This window comes from Phycodurus eques, chromosome 11, assembly GCF_024500275.1.
Source record: "Phycodurus eques isolate BA_2022a chromosome 11, UOR_Pequ_1.1, whole genome shotgun sequence".
In the NCBI taxonomy this organism is placed as follows: domain Eukaryota; kingdom Metazoa; phylum Chordata; class Actinopteri; order Syngnathiformes; family Syngnathidae; genus Phycodurus; species Phycodurus eques.
Window position 1 is genome coordinate 6,874,618 of NC_084535.1, and position 24,694 is coordinate 6,899,311.

The 24,694-nt window shown below is 45.7% G+C and overlaps 1 protein-coding gene across 5 annotated transcripts in view; it reads left to right on the top strand.

The window, feature by feature from the left end:
* Positions 1–24,694, top strand: part of ebf3b (EBF transcription factor 3b) — an 88,801-nt gene that overhangs the window by 57,233 nt on the left and 6,874 nt on the right. For 3 of the 5 annotated variants that reach the window (XM_061690345.1, XM_061690347.1, XM_061690349.1), the window contains exons 7-11: positions 802–883; positions 3,075–3,192; positions 8,296–8,429; positions 8,546–8,672; positions 21,660–21,748. In XM_061690345.1, the coding sequence (XP_061546329.1) occupies positions 802–883; positions 3,075–3,192; positions 8,296–8,429; positions 8,546–8,672; positions 21,660–21,748 (550 nt within the window). The remainder of the gene's footprint in view (positions 1–801; positions 884–3,074; positions 3,193–8,295; positions 8,430–8,545; positions 8,673–21,659; positions 21,749–24,694) is intronic. The other 2 variants (XM_061690346.1, XM_061690348.1) reach the window with 1 other exon arrangement.

Sequence of the window (24,694 nt, forward strand, 5' to 3'; positions counted from 1 at the left end):
GTGTGTGTGCATGCGTTAAGCGTGCGTCTGTGTGTGTGGCATACGGCAGTCCCAGGAGTGTCCGCCTAATTGCCTGACAGGACTATAAGTTTTGTGGCGCGCTCTCACCTTGTTAGGTCCTTTATCCCTGATGCTCTTCAAACAAGACCTGGTCACAGGTGGGCCTCATTTGCTTCCCTATTGAACAGGAGAACTTTAATTGCACAGGGGTGTCCTGGGATTAAAGAGGTGGGCGGAATATCAAGTGACTTTCCACGTGTTCGTGGCAGATGGGTGTTGGGAAAGACCCGTGAACTCAGGTGAAGGCGATGACAAAGAGACTGATGGTGTAGATTTCGAGGGGATAAATAATGTATCGATTTCGTAACGGCGGTTCGAACGGCTGCTTAATTGCGCTGATCAACGGCGCTCGCTGGCCGCAATGTTATCTGATCTAATGAAATGCAATACAAGAGCTGTATCAATAATTCCGCCTTGACAAAAACAACAATTTGATCGACCTTGTGTTTTTTACTGAAGTAACTGCACTGCATCATACCGAGAGGTTTTTCTAATATTTGGGTTACTTTATAAAGTCACATGAGAGTGGCAACATGCTGAATTTTGGATGCAGTGCAGTTCTACACAACTGCAAAGAAACACCTCTCTGACAGCGTCCATCAAAACTGAGCACTGTCATCTCTATAAAGACAGATTTTTTTTATATACAGCTCTTGTTCTGTAACTACTCTTATGGACGTCAAGTGTATTTCATAGACTCTACACAAGTAATGTTCTTTTCTCTTGTGTGCTGTCTTCCAGATTCTTCCTAAAGTTCTTCCTCAAGTGCAACCAGAACTGTCTGAAGAATGCAGGGAACCCACGAGACATGCGCAGATTCCAGGTGACTGAAATCCACTTCACACGTCACGTCCCGTCTACTGCCGCCTTGTCGTACAAATAAATCAACACACACTCACACGTGAATCCAAATCTATTATTGGCACTGGGGAAGGTAACAAAAAAAAAAAAAAAAAAGAAAAAAACAGGACGGGGATTTGGTGTCTTATGTGCGCTCTGGACAGAATATGTATAAGGGAATCGCATCTGACACAAATAAAGATATAGGATTTAGCGGTGCCATCAATTGTGTTCCTGACAGCTTTCTGAGCCTCAGCACAGGGGGGAGGACCATCCCAGCACATGTAACAACAGTGTTAACTCACGAGCTGTCTGACAGCGGAAATTCATACCTGCATGTATGCGTGAGCATGCGCTCTCTCTCACGCTCACACACACATTCATATTTCTCTCCTACTAGCAGCCTTGCTCACATATGTGCGCACTTAAGCATACACACATGTAGCACTTACAGCCATCTGAAAACAATCATTGTTGTGGGCAGGCAAAATGTGGCCATTTACACCGAAAGGACCACGGAGTGCTTTTACTGCTTCTTTCACCCTTCCCGCGTCTAATGTGTCAAGCAGTCGAGCCTTGAAATCATCGACCCCCCAATTGATAATTGGTTTATCCCAATAATGCATCTGTCTATCCGGCCCACCACCACGTCGAGTCGAGTCGAGATCGGTGGAGTTTAGAGCGATTTGCGCCATCAGGCCGAGGACAAACGAGAGGAGGGCGTCTTGCTGGGTGATAGGCACTCGGGTTGGATCCAGGAGGAAGGCCAGACATGAAAGCGACAAGACAAGGGTGTCCCGTCCTGATGTCACCGCCATCAGGGCTCCCCAGCTTCCTCACGTATTCCCCGAGGGCGAATGTGGACTGATGCGTGACAGACACCACATCTCGCTTCCGTGTCAAAAGGTCGACAAGAAGCTGCTGCACAGCACTTTTCGAAGAAGCAAAAACGTATATCTTGGGTCCAACAGTTAATGTAATAGCGTTTTTCCTCCCAAATAGATTTGCCAGATGCTCCTCCATAGGTGTTTCTTTGGCCAAACTTGTGTACTCTGAATGCCTTCAACTCCACTTATTACCCCCAAAAACCAGCTGGAGGCCAGAGAGGGCCTAATCCATCATCCTCAGCTTGGCCCAGCTCTGAACCTGCTCCAAAGAATGGAGCTCTTTCACTTCCCCTTCTCCTTTTACCCCCACCTCCACCAGTCCCAAAAACTAACCGAAAAAAAAAAAAAAGCCCCCCCCCCCCCCCCACCCCCTAAATTCCACTGCTACAGCGAGGTCACTTACCGGCGAGGCAAACCTGAGAGGGGCTCTCTGTTTCCGGCTCAGACACACTTTAGCATTCACATGTGGTCTCACTGTTTGGAGATGTGTTTGGCGAAAAAACAACAACAAAAATACGCATGATGAAATATGGAGTGTGGTTTGGAATCCGATCCTAGCAAAATGTTTGCTGAGTGATGGGAGAGTGCACGCTTCAGCTACTAATGACTCCTAGTAATATTTTAAAAGGAGGGTGGCCCCCTCCATCTTCAAACAGATGCACACGCTGATCAATAATTCGGAGCTTTGAGTCGTGATGACAGTTGGCCGAGTGGCTGAACGGAAATGTATTTTGGAGGCTCAAAAGTCAATTAGCTCTACTCAAATGCAAGACACTGTTGAGCAAAATGGCTGGTAAAGGTAACGTGATACATCCAAAGAAAAGTGTTTGAAAGCGCATGTGCGATTGGAAAACATGCAACACGACTACTTACCATCCATCCATCCATCCCTTTTCTGAGCCGCTTATCCTCACATGGGTCGCGGAAGTGCTGGAGCCTATCCCAGCTATCATCGGGCAGGAGACGGGGTACAACATGAACCGGTTGCCAGCCAATCGCAGGGCACATGTAAACAAACAACCATTCGCGCACACATTCACACCTACGGGCAATTTAGAGCCTTCAATTAGCCTACCACGCATGTTTTGGGGATGTGGGAGAAAACCCACGCAGGCCCGGGGAGAACATGCAAACTCCACACAGGCGCAGCCGGGGATTGAACCCAGGTCCTCAGAACTGTGAGGCGGACGCTCTAACCAGTCGCCCACCTTGCCGCACCTACTTACCAGCGATTATATTTTAAAATTTACATTTTTAAAATCTAACAATCTCTTTCCTTTCTTGCAGGTTGTCGTATCGACGACCGTCAATGTGGACGGCCACGTATTGGCCGTGTCCGACAACATGTTCGTACACAACAATTCCAAGCATGGGCGAAGGGCTCGCAGACTCGACCCTTCAGAAGGTACGCCTCCTTATCTGGAGAATGGTAGGCACATTTTTTGCATCTTTTGTTTGTTCACCCTCTCGCCGTTTCTTTCACATCTTCTCCCATCCTACCAGAACACGCCTTAGTAGCTTCTAGTCCACTAGCCTCTATAGCTTTTGCCTCCATCACTTTCATTTTTAGACTCTTTAGATTGCTTTTTGCCAACTGATTGCCATGTTCAGAAACAGTGAGCGTTACTTGGTGTATTTTGTATTTCAGAAATAGTTTGATAATACTCCTCCTGGTCTGCTAATGCACCTACATTTGTCCTAAAAGCTCATGTGAAACATGATCAAATTGCTTAAGAATTTGGCTGTGAGGTCAATTTCCTGTCATTGGGTTCTGCAGATTTCGCTGTGAGAGAGGAGAAACAGGGGGTGGAAGGAGAAAGGGTTGGGGGGGTTGTATAGCGTGTGTGCGTGTGTGTGTTGGGGTGGTGGTGGGGGTGACCTATGAGAAAAACAGAACTTACTGTTTTTCTTCCAACTGATTCCATATGATAGACTGATTGCCTGCACAGCCAAAAGAGAGAGAGAGAAGAAGGACCACCAAACCATGGGAAATTCAAAAAGCAAAATGCACAAAACATAACCCCGTGACCTGTACGCTTTCCACTCGCATACGGTTGAAGGCTTGGTGAAAAAAAGAAAGTATAAAAAAAAAAAAAAAAAAGGAGGAGTGAACAGACAAGAAGCAATTGTGCAAATTGCTTATCTTCACATTTCAAGGGCCAATTATGGCTGGGCAAACAGTTTATATACGCTAGTGAGTGAACCAAGCTTCTCGACACATTAATGGCCATTAATGGTTCAACCACCAAAAGCAAATGCAATGTTTAATACAACAACGATGACTAATAAACTAAAAAAAAATATTTTTTTTTAAATATATATAAAAAACAGCAGACAATTAATATATCTTGGCGCACTCCACAGTCCTAGTGGGGCAAAAAGCTAATCTATTTGTTTTTGTCTTTATTAATGACTCCTCTACTGGAGAACAAAATCAAATAATTAAAGTCCTGCCCGGAGCACCAAAGTCATTATGTTCGCTGACGTTCTGTTTGTGTGTTTCGCGTTTATGACACGATCGGTGTGGATCGCCTAGCAACCAGTTTCTTAATGAGGAGAGCAATTAAAGAGGTTGAGCCCTCGCCTCCATGTTCCCCTGCCCCCCTGGGACCCTCCCTGTGTGTGTGTGTGTGTGTGTCAATGTATTTGTGTGTGTGTTCTTTACAGGTTAACCCAACCCATGCTTTATTCCGCTCCTCACCACACTCTTCAAAGCATCAGAGTGACACCCTGTAAAAGCGAGAAAAGAAGCGACTGTCAACCGCGCAGTTGAACATGTCTTTTGTCTAATAACTTTAACACACCCTCCCGATGCTTGGCTGTGTGTGCGTGTGTATGTGTGTGTGTTCTACTTCACAACACCACCCCCGCCCCCTTCTATCTTCCCTCTCTATGTGCTAATATAAAATGCATCGGAAAACGATGGCTTGCTTTGTTTCACTGAGACTCCCACCATGTCCAGAAAGGCGGCTTGACACTCGTGGGCAGGCGTTTGGCTTTAAAGCTTTTTTTTTTTTAAATAAATATAAATAGCAAGAGTCTTCCTCTGGAGTTCACTATCGGCGAGAAGCCTCAGATATGTGGCTGGCACAGTGACTGAGCCTGGTGTGGCTGAGCCAGAGGAGCATCAGTCTCTCCCTTTCCCTGCATCATCCGTGCCTCTCGCATTGATCAAGAGGTGCTGCCCCCTATTGGCCCACAGGCGGGATAGCCTGGATCTCACCATGTGATATTGAGACTGACGTTTTTAGCCCTGTTTAACAAACACAATCATTTTCATTAAATCTAGTGGAGCAGAGGCCAAAAATGAACATTAAATTCCTTGGAAAAAAAACTTGTGTGTGTCCCACCAGGCGTCCTAAAATGGTTCCTGATATTGTATAGGTACACTAAAGAATCACGTGATGTCAAAGACAGTTTCAGTTGGTTTGTTTTAGTGCATACCCACACCCTGGTCAAAATCTTAATCTTTTCAACCAAAAAATAATACTGTTTAAACTGACACACTATGTGGTATTCATTTAATTGTTGCTGATTGCAAGGCACTGCATCATATTTAGAATTTCAAATATTTTGAGTCTTTCATGTCACTAAATGTGTGAATTACCACCACCTGCACCTCAAACTCTACTTATCTTATAAATGGCATTGAATAAATGATAAAATATGACATCAAAATTAAAATGAGAGATACCAATTTTTGGGACCAAGTATTGTTACTGTGACAAAATTTGAATGTGATGCAAAAAAATATCATGATCTGCGCCAAAAAATCCATAGCAGCCCCCCAGTGGGGAACAATAATGCCAATAATTAATCTTGCTGACAAAATCCAGGCCGATGGAGGAGGTGGATATCTGAACAATTTGGTGCCGATCCAAGTAAGGACTGTCGGGCTTTGGCGGAGGTCCTGTGCGCTACTGAATGTCATTCTAGGTATTTTTCCCCACTTGTGTACATACTGTCACACAACAAGCATATTATGCACCCAGACAGAAATGCACTTTGCGGTTGCCTGCCACTCAAACATGTATAGATTCAGGCTTAAAGATGCATAAACATGCTCACAAATAGTATTTCACACACACACACACACACACACACACACACACACACACACACGGCATCATCGTCATGCATGCACGCACACACACAGACACACGTTCCTTAGCTCACCATTATAGAGCCCCAGACAATATAGGAGACTCAGCATAGAGCCTGCAGCGCCTGCCTCATTTGCATGCCAAGTGGCTGTAATGCTGTTAGGGTTTATGCAATAAAGACAAGTGAATCCAGACTGCTGGGCCTAAGAGGAAGAAAGAGAGTGAGGAATGATGGAGAGAAACGAGTGGAGGAGAGGGAGAGAGAGGTTGAGAGGCAGAGGGTTGTAGCGAGAGAGCGAGGGAGAGAGTCAAAGGGAACAGATGGCCCAGGGAGAGGTAAAAGGTATAATCCCATCAGCTGCACTATCAACCGACCATCTGGACATCCCACAGCACAATTACAACACATTTCAGCAGGCAGAACAAAGGACGGCTTCACGGGGCTACATCAGACCTGTTTGAGTGTCGCAATACCGGAGGCGCGACCTCCCAGGCTCAGATCTGGGATCGGTTTTGACGCTCTCATATGGCTGACTGAGAGGTCCGGGCGGGACAGTTCTAAGTTAAGACTTTCATTTATAGGAGATTTGGAGGGTGAAAACAGGTGCATTTCCTGTGCTGTGACCAAAAGTTTCCACTCTGGCCACTCCTTGTGATCATCTGCTGGAGCTGGGTGTGGTGGTGGTGGTGGGGTTATTGTGCGTGTCTGTCATCAGATTGCCGGCGCTGACTGTGTAATCCACTTTGCCACGGTCCCCATTCAGCACATGCTCCCCGCTCTGTCTGCGCATTGAGACATATGCAAATTTGTAGGCAGAAGGGTGGACGGCTTAGGGCCCCAGTCACCGTCTATCCTCGGGTCGGTCTGTGTGTGTGTGTGTGTGTGTGTGTGTGTGGGTGGCAGCGTAGGTGCGTTTTTCTGTGCGTGCACGTGTTTGTGTGCGACTGCGGTCGGCTTCAGGCTGCAGCTGCCCCCGAACAGTCACAGTCACCATCAGGTCCTCCTCCTCTTCCTGCACGCACCCCCCGCCCTCCTCCTCGCGCTCGCTCCTCGCTCTCATCCCCAAAGTCAATTTGTTTACAGTAATTTTGAAGGGTGAATTATTTGCTGTAATCGTCCGCACTGATGAAGGTCAGGCCCTCAGAGGGGGGCCCGGCGTGCCCGCCGAGGGTTGGTCCTCTTTCAGACGGCGCGCTTCGCAATTAAGGAAAGCAAATGTCACTCCTCCAGGCCTCACAAATGAAAATCTGTACGAGGTGATTAGCATGAAGTCAACAGCGCCTGTTAAAGTCAGAGTCCCTGTAGTACCGATGTGTGTGCGTGCACTTTACGGGCCGGGAGAGACGGCAAACATGACCCGAACAGGCCCAACAGCAAGGCAAACAAAGGGAGATGTCTTGTCGGAGGTGATCCATACCAACAAGGGGCCGACTGTGATTTACTCACTGGATGGAAAGGATAATAGAGGTTTAGAAGCCCGGGAAGAAAAAGAACCTAGTCAGAATAGTGAGGGAACACATGCACAATTCATTGTATATTCAAAGATATTGATGGAAATAGATCCAATTTGATGTGGCTGCTTTATGGATAGCTGTCATGCTATTTCTGTGGTAAACACGGTGTTGTGCCGAGCGCCATATTAAGGTAATGCATCAAATGACAGTGGATGTGAGGCGCCAGATCACTCAAATTAGATTATAATAACAACTCAGACTGTTGATGTATGGCGGAGCCGTGACGCAGAAGTCACGCCAGATGAAAAGCATTGTAATAATAAACAATATGAAATTGATTGAATCGATCACAAAAACAAAGGGTGTGGAGGGGGGCGGGGAAGCCTCGTGTGAATAATTCATGAGTGCGTTCGACGTTATGAAACCTGCAACTACTCCGACTGCGCCCGCACTGTACTACATATGCAGAACAAAAGGTAATGAAACAACGTGAAGCAGCAAAGCTTGAGCTTGTCATTTCCACTTTAACGGCCTCTATTCTTGACTAATTTACGACGGGCCTCCAACTTTGAAATCTTACTGTACACGCGGGCGGCACGCCTAATCAATTCCGATGGCTACATTTGCCCTGACACATCATTTGCAACATCAAATCATTTTCCTGGCGCGCCCGGCGTTTAGCCTTTGTGAAGTGAACCATTTGAAGGGTCTGCTTAACTACACCACTCCAGCGCACTGATAAATGATTTTGATTCTCGTGCCTTAAAGGACAAATCCATCATTCTTCACACTGCCCCCCACTCTTTACCGGGGGGGGGGGGGGCAATCTCCATGATATGTCTTTGTGAGGGCTCGGACGTGGAAGTGATACAGTAACGTGTCTATGTGGAACGGACGGGACGCGTCAAAGCCCGGGTGCTGAATTTGCTCTTCTCTTTGTCTTGGATAAGCAGCCACCCCATGCATCAAGGCAATCAGCCCCAGCGAGGGATGGACCACTGGAGGAGCCACTGTCATCATCATAGGGGACAACTTCTTTGACGGCCTACAAGTGGTGTTCGGCACCATGCTCGTATGGAGTGAGGTACAACGTGGCGAAACTTCTATATGACGTTGAAAGAGGGGGGAGGGGGGGGGGGGGGTTGTCTCCTTGTTATTGCAGAGGTTTCATTATTTCTTCTGTCCTGCTCTCTAATCCAGCTGATAACTCCGCACGCTATCCGCGTCCAGACTCCACCTCGGCACATCCCCGGCGTGGTGGAAGTCACGCTGTCCTACAAGTCCAAGCAGTTCTGCAAAGGTGCCCCTGGGCGATTTGTGTACACTGGTGAGTCAAAACACTTTTCTTTTTCTTTCAAGTCGTCTCGTCTTCCCTTGCTGTATAACGGAAAACCCTCAGCCCAGCGGTAATGAACTAGCCAAGGTCTTGCCTGGCTGAATGTAAAATGTGCAAGATCTGCACTGTTTTAAAGTAAAAGGCTGTTTGATGGAGGGCCTTCTAGCGGTGCAACCCGATCCCCCTCTGACCTTCTGTCGTACAAGGTCGCTGCCGAGCTCTGTTAAACTCAAGCTGTCAAGATGACTCATTCTGCCAATTGTCTTGATCTGGATTGATACGAGACAGATAGAGCTTTCTGCTCGCTAATTGTGCCGATTTTGCAAAAGGGACAGGGAGAGTTGGGGGGCAGAAAGAGGTTATGTTTTTGCTGTTACTTAGTTAGGAGGATTACACTAAAGCTACCATGGCTAGGGAATGGACCAAATAAGCTGCCATTAAATTTTGGTGCAGATGAGGATAAAGGTGCGGATTCAAGGATTCGTTGCACTTTATTGAGTGCCTATCTAGTTACCTCTGCCAAGGACGTTTATCTTTTCAGTGCTTCTTGTTTGTTTGTTAGCAAAGATTTTGGGAAGAAACTACTTGAGAGAGTTGCATGACATTTGTGAAGGGGAGGGGCACAGGTGGTGGGCGGAGGAAAAAAAAGTATTTTTTTGCCCTCACTTGTTCACAATTTTGGAGGAACAACACACGAGCGTATGTAAGAAATGCATCCCTGTGAATGTTTTTTTTCCTGCTGATCCACATTACAATTATTGGACCCTTGGCAGCAGTCTTCACAAGCCATTCGAGTTTTCAGAAATGAGCCTGCTAATGCAACCTTCGGTTGGGTTCATGAGACCGGTGTGAAAGGCGTATGTAACAAGACAAACGCACGTGAGAAAGGTGTGTGCCTTGTGTGAGCTTGTCACACTAAAAAGTAAGGGTGATGTGATTATCTTGGCTAACAGAAGGAAGTGGTGGTCTTATCTGTCATCATCGCTGAGGAGACAGAGGCTGCTGGGGTCAGAGCCTGTCTGACCTGGAAGCCTCCGTCTGTTGCAGCTCTGATGGACAGAAAGAAACAAGGGTGCGTCAAGCCACTCTCACTACCCCACCCCGACCGCCCCCAGCACACCCAGGCCTCAAGCGCAGCCCTGGCCTTGAGCAAGGCAGAATTGCAAAGTGGGGGCGGTCACCCCCTCATCCAGATCCCTCCATCCTGGGGCAGCTGTTTCTCATCAAGACCCTTCCCTCCCTCCTCTTGCTCCCCAGACCCCCTCCAACCCCTCGCCTCCTTCAGCCATGCGTCCCCTTCTCCTCCGACCGTGCAGTCTGGCCCAGCTCTCCTGCATTTAACCTCCCTAGCAGGAGCGGAGCAAAGGCCAACAAGGCACTGGGATAATGAAACAGGAGTGTAGTGTGCCCGCAATAGTGCATGTGTGCCTCTTTGCCTGGGAGTGCACGAGGTGTGTGTGTGTGTGTGTGTGTGTACATATGTTACCGCGCAGCCTTGAGAAGGTGTATAAGTTAAGACATTAATGGCTTCTACAGCGCCCCGGTGAAAGTGGCAAGTCCCTAAAGAACAGACCCCATTAGTCACAGAGGCTAAGCGGATTGGGATGATTACCATCAGGTTGTACCGAGGAAACGTGTCCCCTTTTCTCTATCTTTGTTGATTTTCTTCTCTTCTCCCCCCTAGTCTTACTCCATCTTCCCTCAGTACTTACTCACTTCCAGTTAGTATAAGGATACAATTGCCCCTGGAGGCAATGGTGGTACAATTGATTAGTGAATTAAAAGAGAAAGTCACCAATGAACAGGTTCAGCTCCTCTGCTGTTCCCGTCGCTGTGTGGTTTACCAAGGTTGACACTTGTGAACGACTGCTCGATTGCACTAACTGTTGGGTTTACGCATTAAAACTACAGCTGGGCTTTTTGCTAATGTCTGACGCTTCTTGTCTTCAGTGAACTAAACTAGTGACATTAAAAAATGATACGGTGTGCAGTGGACATAATAAAGGTGTAGTTATCAGTGGCTTTACAATCCCAGCTGCGGCTTTAGCACGCTGCCTTTTTCATACTTTCTTTTCCAAGTTGGCTCTTCTTGCGCCGCCTCCCTAATTGTGGAAATGTAAGTCACCCAATTCAAAGAAATTACCACAAATTACCCAGAGTCAACTCGAATAGCAGAGGGGCACGTCCTCACTCAGGTTATTACCCCGAAACCACTTCCAAAACTCACAATCCATTCTCCGAAAGAGAGCACCCCGCAGTGTCAAATGTTCCTGCTGGCATTTCCTCTTGGACGTTTTTAACGCTAACGAGACAAACAGACAAAAGGTATAAAAGTTCACTAGGTCGCGGTTTCCGACATCTAGGAGGATCTCATATCTCCCCATATGTGTGGGCTAATTTACAGTCTATCCCTTTCAACAAAGTGTTGTCCCTTTGGAGATTGCGAGCTTGTCCTCTGTCTAATCCATGTATTGGTTATCCATTGGTCAGGACAGGACCGGTAGAACTGACTGTCAGCAAGGTTGGAGAAAATCAAAAGGAGAACGTCCGAGCTGTACCTCAAGTCGATACTTTATTATGGTCTATCAAGCGCCGCAAAGAGAGCAGCTTGGTGTGATCAAGAGTTTTTTCCCCCCTCTTTTGTTTTTTAAAACAACATTTTCAACCTCATTTGCAGCATTGTAACGTTTTTTTACAGAGCAGTTACTGCACTGTATCAACGAGTAAATCATAAATAAAAACGCGACTGTACAATTTATTCAATTTCATCTCCTAATTGCATCAGAGCTTTTGGTTTTCTATCACGGCCAAGTTTCCACGAAAGCTCCCCTCCAGGGGCAACTATGCAGGCCCATGGTAATATGGCTCTGCCAGCAGTCCTAACACACTGAGCCTCTATTTATCCTAATCAGTGACATCCACATAACCAGGATTGCTTAAAATGAACCCCTTCCGCTCCCTAGAAAACGCACATTTACCAGGACCCCATTTGTCACGGGTAAATTGAGGGTCAGTAAACTTCGCCTGTATCCTCCAGTGGGGATCCAGGACATGCATCATAACGTTAGGAGAGGATGATTGGCGAAGGCGAGCTGTCACACATTTGTCAGGGGGAAGGGAACATTATTTGCTAATTTTCCAAGCTGGGCACTGACAGGGTGCTTCGTCTTCAGACCTTTGGTGACCAGCATGGCTTCTCGGCTATTAGTACAAGTCAAGTGTTTTTTTTCTCTCTCTCTCGTTCGCCCCCCTCGCACTGTAAAGCGGGAGTAATAAAAGGCACGATTCGTTCGACCTCACAGGCTGGCGGCGCGCTGGTTGAAGGATTTTGGATGGAGCAGATGCCCCATGCAGTGAGCTGCTCTTGCCAGGCCTTAGTTGAGCCCAGACAGCCTTGAGGGCTGATGGATCACAAACTTTACTCGTCAAGGTGACGCTATCGACTCCACTGCACCAAAATCTGACAAAATGGGTATGAGGCAGTCATTCATCAACTTAAGGACAAAGAGGTCATGTGTGCTTCATTCAATAGAGGTGGGGATCAGGAAATGTCAGTCCGGTAAAGGAGGGAAAAGCAAGATGAGGCTAGTGCAGATACTGAGGACGAGATCATTATTATTTGTATTTTTTTGACTTTGAAAGTAATTGTCATTATTGTATTAAAAATGTTAGAGAAATGTTTCATTGGTGGCGTTCCGCTGAAGAAAGTCAAAGCTTGATATCATGCGAACGACTTCGGAAAACTCCAATTAATCCTGCTCCACACTTAAACTTTATGTGGTCTTGGAGACTCCTCCAGTTTTTATCTGATGAAGCCCCGTGCTGTCCTGTAAATCAGGCCTATACTTAGGACTCCTCTCCACCCCGCCGACTCTTTGAAGTCTCAGATTCAGCAGCTGATCAGATGTGGAGTTTCCGTCTCATTTCCTGTCCTGGAAGGGTTGGGTTCGGAACGCCATCAGACGCCGCCCAGCGACGGGGTGGGGCCTACTGCAAAGATATGCCTCAATCAAAGGCATTCAAGAAGGCATGTAAACAGATGCACTGGGGAAAAAAATAATAATAATTGCATTTACAATATTATTATTATTATTATTATACAACCCCAATTCCAATGAAGTTGGGACGTTGTGTTAAACATAAAAACAGAATACAATGATTTGCACATCATGTTCAACCTATATTCAATTGAAGACACTACAAAGACAAGATATTTAATGTTCAAACTGATAAATGTTATTGTTTTTAGCAAATAATCATTAACTTAGAATTTTATGGCTGCAACACGTTCCAAAAAAGCTGGGACAGGCGGCAAAAAAAACGGAGAAAGTTGAGGAATGTTCATCAAACACCTGTTTGGAACATCCCACAGGTGAACAGGCTAATTGGGAACAGGTGGGTGCCATGATTGGGTATAAAAGGAGCTTCCCTGAATTGCTCAGTCATTCGCAAGATGGGGCGAGGTTCACCTCTTTGTGAACAAGTGCGTGAGAAAATAGTCGAACAGTTTAAGGACAATGTTCCTCAATGTACAATTGCAAGGAATTTAGGGATTTCATCACCTACGGTCCATAATATCATCAAAAGGTTCAGAGAATCTGGAGAAATCACTGCACATAAGCGGCAAGGCCGAAAACCAACATTGAATGCCCGTGACCTTCGATCCCTTAGGCGGCACTGCATCAGAAACTGGCATCAATGTGGAAAGGATATCACCACGTGGGCTCAGGAACACTTCAGAAAACGATTGTCAGTAAATACAGTTCGGCGGTACATCCGTAAGTGCAACTTCAAACTCTACTATGCAAAGCAAAAGCCATTTATCAACCAGAAACGCCGCCATCTTCTCTGCTCATCTAAGAAGGGCTGATGCAAAGTGGAAAAGTGTTCTGTGGTCCGACGAGTCCACATTTTAAATTGTTTTTGTAAATTGTGGACGTCGTGTCCTCCGGGCCAAAGAGGAAAATAACCATCCGGACTGTTATGGACGCAAAGTTCAAAAGCCAGCATCTATGATGGTATGGGGCTGTGTTAGTGCCAATGGCATGGGTAACTTACTAACTTCTGTGAAGGCAATATTAATACTGAAAGGTACATACAGGTTTTGGAGAAACATAAGCTACCATCCAAGCAACGTCTTTCTCATGGACGCCCCTGATTATTTCAGCAAGACAAAGCCAAACCACATTCTGCACGTGTTACAACAGCGTGGCTTCGTAGTAAAAGAGTGCAAGTACTAGACTGGCCTGCCTGCAGTCCAGACCTGTCCCCCATTGAACATGTGTGGCGCATTATGAAGCGTAAAATACGACAACGGAGACCCGGACTGTTGAACAGCTGAAGCTGTACATCGAGCAAGAATGGGAAAGAATTCCACCAACAAAGCTTCAACAATTAGTGTCCTCAGTAACCAAACGTTTATTGAATATTGTTAAAAGAAAAGGTGATGTAACACTGTGGTAAACATGACCCTGTCCCAGCTTTTTTGGAACGTGTTGCAGCTATAAAATTCCAAGTTAATGATGATTTGCTAAAAACAATACAGTTAATCAGTTTGAACGTTAAATATAGTCTTTGTAGTGTATTCAATTAAATATGGGTTGAACATGATGTGCAAATCATTGTATTCTGTTTTTATTTATGTTTAACACAACGTCCCAAGTTCATTGGAATTGTTGAAGTTGACTGGGGGCAATGAACTGCCGCCATAAGAGCGAACTGAACAGGCATTTATAAAAAGTCATCGCCACAGCCAAGTGGGTTGTAACCAGTTGGCAAAAGCCTAGTAGCATGTGTCAAGCCGTGTTATCCAATAGCCATACCTGCCTGTCTCATTACAAGCGGGGTATTTAGCACTGGCTCGGCGGGAGTGGAGCGGACTCCGACTGCCAAGCCAGACGGGCGTCGTTTGAAGGCCTTGTGAGCTTGCGTGGAGCGCGACAAGGTCCCACAGAGGAAGGTCCTTGTGTCCAATTAGGCGGCTGACGTGACACGTGGCCGCACTCCCCCACTGTCAGGCAGCTTGTCAGGTAGCCTTTGAGAAGAACACTGTGGGCATTACTCCACCGCGTGTTATCAGCAAGTGACCTGTGAAATCCGACTCCAGGAAATTGATTGAAATAAGTACTTGGCCATGCCCCCCCCCCCCCCCCCCCCCCCACACACACACCTTTTTAATACGTCTCGAAATGCATTGTGGGAGGAAAATGAAAGCACGGGTGTATTTTTTCTCCCACACTAAAGGATGGTATTCATTGATTTAATTTTAATTGGACACACTTTTTGCCCCCCAGTGTCGTTGGAGGTGTGTTTTGTAATGGCTCTGAGGATAGATTGTCCTCAGTAAGTCACAGCATCAGTTGCCTGCCACTGGAAAGACAGACAGAGTAGGCGAGTGTGAGGGGGGGGGGGGGGGGGGGGGGGGCTCTTGATAGACGAGGATCTTTCCCCTTCTCTTCCTCCTCCTCTTGCCCCATTTTCGGAGCGATCCACACCCAGCGGGCTTTAAAAGAACTCCACCTCCCTCCTTCCCCACCGCCCCCTCCCTCTCCTCCATTGCTGCCTTTTGATTGAAATTCATCGGCAAGTTTATTGAGAAATGAATGAGGGAGGCAGTGTGGTATTGACTTTGGGAGGAAAACACAACTCATCTTGAATGAGGGGGAAAACGCGGTCGTAATTTAGCCGCCATCGATCCGTGCCCCGTCCATGTATTGATCTTCATTTTACAATATTAATTTGCGCTTGCAATCAGCTGTGAAGGGAACCCATTTGATTTCTGTTGGCCGGTAATGTGTGAAAGTCCTCCATTGTCCTTAGAGAGGTGGCACACATACTTGAGATGCCATTTAAGAGGATTGAACAGGTGTCTTTGGCCCTTTCTAATAATACAAGAGAAATGAAGGCAATGCGAAATTATGGATGTGCAATCTGTATCATTGCGCCCTTTTAACCGTGTTAATTACATTTTATCTGTTGCAGGAGCAATATCTGCAGCAGAGTGTAACTGTCTGTATTTCCATCTGTATCAGCTCAAAGTTCATGAAATTTCAATGAACATTGATCTCTCTCCATTGATTTATCTTAACTGCAGATCTTTGAAATTTTAATTTCCTGTTCATCTTGAGGCTGCTGGAGGTGGAATCACTCAATGATAACTGGCTACAGTGGATGGAGATGATATGGTCAGTGTCAAAGCAGATGAGGTTTGCTCTGCGTGGGTGTGCAGTGAAGAATTCCAATTTGGCTTGGTTTGAAACGGTGTTTTCATTTTGCATGCGTGTTTTCTGCTCTCTCTCAATTCTGTTTTCTACTGTGGAGTCCAAAAGCATGACAACTGGATATCTTTGTATGTCCAACCTCCGACTGCAATCCCTCGCCAGTAACACAGAGGGAAAGCCTATTCACTCGTTTTGTGGATGTCTGCAGTAAGACTCCGGTGAAGCCCAACAAGATGAGATCTTTAGTGTATGTTTGCTGACGCTGTTCCTGAGCCACATCCTCCTAACAGATGTGCAGGTGCCTCTGAGGTTTCACTTGCACTGTTTGACAAGTCACAAATGCAATAACACTTGAATGAACTTCTGCCTGTGCTGTTTATCTGTCTCCCCCTTTCCAACTCCCACTCCACCTCTAATTTGTGTTAAGGGGAAAGAAAAAAAATAACTGCTCAATGGTGTAGGAGGAGTGGAGATAAGCTCGAAGCAGTTAAGTATAATTAGCGAAAGTAATAGCTGGCAAATGGCAACAAGGCTAGGTTTTTATCTCCTGGAAAGATAGAGTTATCGTAATAAGCTGTAATGGCTGGCAGGAATGCTAAGACGCGGTGCAAGCCTCCATTCAGTCTCATAGACTTAACAAGGAACAATTTCCCTGAAATTTACTGCTTTGCTCAAACATTTCCCTGTGTTTATGTCCTGATACTGTCAGTCGAGACATGTGCTCAATTCACCTCCATATGGACCGAGGGCACACGGCGGCGTATCACGCTGCCAACGTCGGCCATGTTGCGCTAGAGAGCGGCAGCATGGACTCTCCATTTTTAGTACAGACGAAAGCAGTTTTCTGAAGGAAATGTTCAGCGAGCCGATTAGGGCGCTCAATCGAAACAACATCGGGAAGTGCACATTCCTGTCTGAGGAATTACACTGGAGCCTGGCCATCGGGCGCTCATACGCGTGCGCAACATTGAAAATTGGAACCGATATGGTCGCAGCTGCACACCGAGTCATGCATTCCATTTCTTCATATTCTGAAACTTGATCATATGCTCGCAAAAGAGCGAGAAGGTCAGAAAACCTTTAAGAAAACAGCATTCCTCAAAGACAGAATCACTGGGAATGACAATCTGTTCTTTTTGTTATAATCCGATGAATTTGACAGACGTGTTCCAATCTAATAATCACGGATATTAAACTGTGGAAAAAGCTCTGTTAAACAATTAAATCCCTTATCTGTGTGGCTAGCAGGGGGGGGGGAAACACGAGCGACGTAATTGAACAGACCGTGTAACCTGTCTAAATTTGAACAGAAGATGAGCAACAAAATGAAAATTCTATTAGTCCATAATGTCACCCCCCCCCTCACCCCCCACCCCGCTAGCTTGCCTGTGCTCTTCATCTGCTCTACAAAGTATTCTAATGCAAGTCCTGCCTTACCTCCCCGTGTCTCTTTTTCTCTAATTATCCGTGAGGTCAGTAAGCAAAATGGGGAAGAAGCCAGGAGATCAATACAAATTATCCCTGAGCAAACCAGTGCTGACAGTTTGAATTGCAGCATATGTTTACCCAAAATCAGGCAATTTATCTTAATATCAGCCGAGTAATGCAGCAGGGGTGAGAGGTCACACAATCTCTCCACCTCATAATTACCCACCTCTAAAACAGGAAAGTGGTATTGATTGGCCGCGGGCCGGGAAGCGGGCGTGACTGGAACGTGCCAGCAACCCCCCCCCCCCCTGCCCCCTCTAAACAATCCACCACCGCCACCACCCGTATCATAGCTCCCCTCTTCAACCTCCCCTCCCCTTGGCTAGACTCCCCACCCAGGGAAGGATTTATGGGATGTCTGTGGAGGGTTTCATGTTTCCATGCAGCGACTGAGAGCCCTCACAGAGAGGGGAGCGCGGGATGGGGGTGAGGCATCCACACCCTTTGACCATATTATGAAAACACATATTGGTCATATAATTTGGTCATCGTATGGCGAAATAATGACAACACACATATTTTTCTTTTCATAAAACTTCAACGGCACTCGTTGGAGTGCAAACCTCCACCAAGGCCAAACTAAATATTCACAGTCATAGATACCCACTTTGTGCTTTTGCCGGATTTTTGCTATTAAGGTTAACACGTTATTCACTGAGAAATTAAGGGGTAAAAAAAAATGTTTGCAGGTTTAAGCAAGCGAGATTTTAGACATTTTTATGGCAACTTCGGTCAAATTTAAGAGCTCTCATTCACTTCTTATTGCAGCAAATTGGAGTGGGCGATATGGGTTCAATACAATATTTTAAGAAATGTGATTATATTTTATCTGCTATATAAAAGAAGTACAAAACACTTTTACAGTGATTGCAGCTTGCAGGTAACATCATTTATTAACACAGCCCACCTAAAGCTACCTTCTGTACAGGCAGCAAAATGAAATAATTGATTTAGATTATTATATTTCTTTGACACAATTGGATTTCAATGTGTCATATTTAAGACGTTGGAAGAGTGCATTTGAGTAGCATCGTGACAACTGACCGCCATCTTTGTGGAATTAAAAATAAATAAATTAATTAAAAATAAAATGGAATGAGCACTTCAAATGCCTCAAAAAATAACAAATAAATAAAAAAAAAATAATAATAATAAATTTGATTACTCAAGCACATGACCTATTCTACTTCCCACACAGCTCTTCTCAAGAATAATGTTCCATTTGTGCTATTTCAGTGGCATTTTTAGGGCAAATGATGCCGTTTGAAACATCGCAGTCGTTTTGACGCGTCGACTTGGAGAACCCGTATGAGCTTATTGGTGGATATTTTTAACTGCAACTTGTCAGCCAAGTGGAGAAGGGGTTCCCCAGCTAGCAGACAAAACTAAATGGTTAAGGAGATATCTTCAGGGAAAAAAAAACATGAAACATTAAAAGTTTTACTCTAATTTGAAAGCGTTTTTTGACCAGATTTTCGATAGACAATATCACACAAAAGGCTCCAGAACCCGTTATCTCATTTTAACATTTTCTTGGTGTGCTGAACTCAGGTTGAAGTGCCCCCCCAATTCAGCGTTTTGACAGGTAGGCATTTTCTTGTCGTGTTGCTAATTTGAGGATTAAGTGCAATTTTTAAAGGGTAATTAAGGCCTTAACTTTGAAATATCTAATTAAAGACATTTTCAGGATTACCCCTGTTTCTCAATTATTTACAGACCAAAATGTCATGGAGTTTCCGTTGGCCCAAACCTGACCCCCTTCACGAGGTTTTGTGAAAATTGGATGTAAAGTTTTTGTCCAATCTTGCATGAAAAGCATACCAAAAACACTGGCGGGCCTAATAGGACGAGACGGTACTACTTGGGGAGGAAGGAGGATGCTGTCAATGTGTGTGGCATTAAAAAGTAAAGCCTACAATCATTCTGAAGAAATCAAGATGAAAGAAAATCTTTGTAGAGAGGACAAAACTCTGTGGCGCAGTGCTAAGAACGTGCAGGTATGGCATTCATTACCCCGGCTGCATATAAGTGCTCAGTATATATTATCAGCAGCTCTTACAGGATTATTGACATTGTCTGTGTCTGTCTGCGCCGGGTGTACATGCCGCGACTACAAAAGTGTCAACTCATCAACTGACAGCGCCGTTTAGCGCTAATGCAAGTCTCCATCAGCTGTCACAAGCATTTGCATGAAATCAATAGCAGATGGCGGTCTGTGTCACCAATTTCATTACGCCGGGGTTGTTACAAAGATCATCTCCATGATAGATGAGAGAGCGGCGCGTCGTCACAGCGGCATCGCGCCTGACTACATGTCAGGCTCTGCCATGTGCACAAGTCATATTTTCGTTCACATATGTGAGCACTTAAGCCTCGACGCATTCTTTAAGGATATCCTAGCCTCGCAATCGCACGAATCATAAGTCTTTCCACTGCGATTTTGGGCATCATTATCATTGGCAAAGGCACATGACACTGAGCACCTCTCCCGGCCGAAGTCTCGTCCTGTAGCGTGCGCCTTTCCGGCTGCTTTCCCAGCATGCCCGGCGGCTCGAGCAGGCCCCGGCCGAGGCGGAGGACAGGAGAGCATGATGTATCACCCTGAGAGCGCCCACTGACAGCCTCTGATGATGGATGGCCTGATTATGGAGTGCTTTTTACACATACACAATTTACATCACACTGAGCGGCGGGGTCTGGCGGGGCCGCGTATGCACATTCGTTTGCACACTCCCGGGCAGGTGCGCATGTGTGTGTGTCTGTGTGTGCGTGCGTGCGTGCACAAAGGCATAGATAAGAATGGGGTTGGAAATAACAAAGGAAAGTGGGCAAATTCCTCGCTACCTCCTTGTCATGTACGATCAATACGGCAGATCAATCCTTTATTAAGGGGAAGACGGCGTTTGTCCACTTGGTGCGGCGGGCCCTTTTGTCGCTTTCGGAACGCATGATGACCTGCCAAATTAGATTTCCAGCAGTGTATGTTACTCAGGTGAGCCGGGAAAACGAGGCTGCATATTACTGTACTTGCAGTACAGTAGGTCCTTGCTATCGATTAGCATCCTGCATCGGCCATGCTTGAACACATAATTGCTGCATTTGATCACGCTCGAGCTGGCAATTACTGTAGGCAGGCTTCTGTGTCCAAGTGCAGCACAAAGGTACAGTGAGTGTGTGTGTGTGTGTGTGTGTTGTGTATTTCGATGAGCGGGGACAAAATGAGGCAAAAGCAATAAATGTTCCTACTGTGACTTCATGCCTCGTGTATGCACGCGTGTGCGTATGTTTGGCGCGCTTTCACTTTTTGTGATGTCGAGCAGGTTCAGCGAGCTGTGCGGTGTTAATGCTGAAATTACACGCTGAGTAATGAGTGATGGGCCAAATTACAGGCTGAACAATGAACAGGGGCAGGCACTTCTTATTAGTCTCCATAGAAAGCCATTGATTTATGAAGCGCTCGGCGGAGTTACTCTCCTGAAAATGATATCTACATTGAGAAGTGATGTTCTCTATTAAGTCGTTCCTTCCCCCTTCGCACTGCTCTACTCCCTCCCTGCCTCCCTCCCCTTCTCGCCTGGTCCTGCCTTTGAGTGTACACATGATTGTTTAGAACCAGGCGGCGCTGTGAGGAAGCCTTCAATTACCCATTAGGACTGTCAGACATAAAGCGACCCCGCTCTCACCAAAGTCTTGGTTATGATTCATTTACTTTGTGCCCCTGATTCATCGCCCAATATGCCTCATGCTCCAGATTACTATTTGAGGGGTGGGAAAGATTGATGGCTCCGTGGGATCCGCTGCCGTATTTCACGGGCGCTCTGTTGCGGTACAGTCGGTGGAGAAGTGTGAGATGACAGCGGCTTACACTAGATCAATGTGTGGACAGCCTTTCGCAGATTATTAAAGCTCTGTTAGATTAAAAGAGGCCCGCTCTGTAGTTTAGTTGAAGTCAATATTCTACAGTAGATAAAAAAAGGGGGAGGGTCCCTCGCAAGGATCCCGGCACTGATGTAGGTCATCACGGCTCTTAATGGAATAACACTCTGTGACACGAGTGTCACAAGTAACTGTGTCATTTTCCATCGCCACCCACGGAGCCGCCGCTTTTTTCACGAAATGATTTGACACCCTTGAGGTTTTGTTGAAATTAGCCATTCTGAAATGACTTTTGTACTGTAAACGCTAACAGATTGCTCAATTACTTTCTTCCTGTCTGTGTAAAACCCCCAAAACACGACTGCTTGTAACGCTCGTCTCCCCTCTCGCGCAGCCCTGAACGAGCCCACCATCGACTATGGTTTCCAGAGGCTGCAGAAGGTCATCCCCAGACACCCCGGCGACCCTGAAAGGCTACCAAAGGTCAGTCCACTGTCTCTGATAAACTGTGATACGATGACTTGAAGCTGTGAATGTGAGAATTAAACAAAGCGACATTACCACTAACACATAGTGCTTTAAAAAGGAACAGCTTTGCCGCACATATGTGGCTTAGCCACTAGCCAGCGTGGTAATTGCATTGGTTTAGTGTGAGGAGAGAGGCGTAAACTCTCCGTGCGGTAAAATAGCTCAATCAGGCGTTTTCCTCTCCAGTAGTCTGTGGAGATGGTAATCTGGTCAGAAACGACGTCTGCGCCCTCATTACCCCGCTCATGTTTTCCTTTCATTTTCTGCAGCTCGATTTGGTTTAATCTTTTGTTTACAGAACCCTGTGCCGTAAACCCCTTCGTCTTACTGCCGCTAATAGACAAAGACCGCGTGTTATTATGCTTTGGCTTTCTTATTGTTTTCTTTTGAACCCGGGCGAAGCAGTTGAAAGCCACGTCAAGTCTGAGATGCTCTTGTGTGGCACACAAACGGGTCACGATATTGACGCCACTGCGCGAGAACAGGAAGATCATTCTCCCGCTGAGACGAAACTCTTTGATTCTTTTACACTTTTTTTTTTTTTTTTTTTTTTTTTAACCGTCTTTGATTCTCTTGCCTCTTCCGTTTCCTATTGATAAAATCTATCACTGCGCTGTCACTAATTGCTACCATGCCGGTAACCATTTTGGTGACTGACGTGTCAAGCGTAATAATATGAATGATTAGTCCATTCAAAAGCCCTCGGCATGCAGTAAAGTGGTGGCCACCTTAGAGTTTTAATAACAGTGTAAAACCTTTGAAGACCTTATCTATTAAATCCCAGCATGCAACACAGCAATATCATTAACGTCCAACGGCCAATTTAATAAAGACCAGACTGTGTGGTCGCGAAAGATGTTTAACCGAGGCAATGCGGAGAAGTAGAGCATCACAGCTAGCGCCTGCTTCGCTATATGAAGTGTTTCAATTAGACTCGGTCCCCGCAGAGACAGGACACAACACCTTGACATGAAATGTGACTCTAATTTTAGCTAGTAAACCCTGACCATAAGCTAAAGAACCTTTAATATCCACTTTCTTTAACTCGGCGGCCATTCCTGGTCAATGCGGCTGCACTATTTCTGTTTTATAAAGTCACAGTGTCTTTGCAAAAAGACAGACACATTGTTAAACACAGCTTTATTACGGCGAAAGCAGACTTCTTTCTATGAATACAAAGTGTTGTTGGCAGTGAGACAGCTCTTGACACCGGACCCGAGATTAGTTTCCTGGGCGCGTGTATACTTAATATAGCACGGTCTCCCAGCCTTTGCATGAAACAATCACAGAGTGAGATGAAACCCTGCACTTCCAATAAACAACATAAATATTTGATTTGCTCTCTAATGGACCCAAATATGGGGTTCAGGGGGCATGTAAATGATCCCACCAAGTGATTCGTCATTGTTAAGCTTGCCATCCGAGGGTCAGCGCTGGGGGTCAAAAGCACATTCCCAATAAAAGAGCCGGCGGCGGCTCCGGGGGCTTGCATGTACATTTGGAATGAGAACAGAAACGGCATATAGAGAGCGGCCATTACTGGGTGCAGGTGAGGTGAGCGAAACGCTATAAAAAGGAGATAAAGCTGGAGGACGCAAGCTGTGCATTAGCAGAAAGGCAAATCGACACCCAGCCCACTCACCGCCGCGCCCTGAACGCCCCCCGCCCCCCGCCCGCCATGACTTCACCCTCCGGTTGATAATATTACTGCGCTATTGATTTCCACCAGCCTTCTCTCTGGGACCAGTAAGACACGTGGTAATTGTAAGGAGACAGAAAGCCAATATGGGAGTGCTCATGGATAGCGAGGGATGCACGCTAATATTGTTGCTACACAGACAGAAAAAACAAAAAAACAAAAAAACATGGCGGGAGAGCGGTAGTGGGGAGGGACGCTGCCGCTGATTGAAGTTTACCTCGTAATTCTAAGACAACATCGTAGATGGCAGCCTGACCCTGTGGGAGGAGTGCAGATATAAAAATTCAATGCAAAGTCCAGGGTGAATATGAAAGTAATAAGTGTGAGCAGTCAAGTGATGAGAAAGGAGATTGGTTTGCGGGCATTGCGTTAAGTGAAGAGAGACTTTGGAATTCACCCCCCTTTTTAAGATCTTGTTATAAAACAATTTTCTATTCATAATATAAAAAAGACAATTTATAATACCATTTTGTGCCCTCTGGCAGTAATGGACAAATAGACTGGATATCACATTATATCACACTCAATTTCTCTCTTCTGTAACAAATTAGATTCATTATGAAATTAAAAGTGGAAACTCAATATTGTTTTATTATTAAGCTGATTGCTTTGGATTCTTTACTTTCCCCCCAAAATGAGCATAAGCCCATTCTTTTCCAATTCCTCGCGTAATCCGCCAGGAGAAAATATTACAAATGTGCTCATGTCAAGCAATTACCCATGTATTTAAATGAATCTCTCTTCCTGTGCTCTTTGAAGTACCTTCATCTAATGGCCCTATGCTTCTAAATGCATTCATTACCTCGGGCTAGAGCTAACAGAGTAATTGCCTTACAGTTTTATAATGGCATTAGCACTCCAAGCTACATAACCTAGGCCCTCTTTTATTAACTGTGATAATATAAATACAACATCCATGTTAATCTACTGCTCTAAGAATCACATTTGGGCTGTTTTAGACCCCCATTTCCCGCTTGTTTTATGACAATGCGTCATTTGTTATGACTTCCCTTCCGCCAGACGAACTGAAAGCGGCTTCTAAATCTTGGGTGATCTGTCATGTGAGCAGCCCCATTTAAACAGTTGTTGAACACGAGACCTTTATGCAAAGCGAGGCGAAGAACAGCAGAAATCGGTCACGCGTTTGTCAGTGAACAAAAGAAATCATTTGAGGCCTTTAATTGTTTCAATTTAGCATGGCG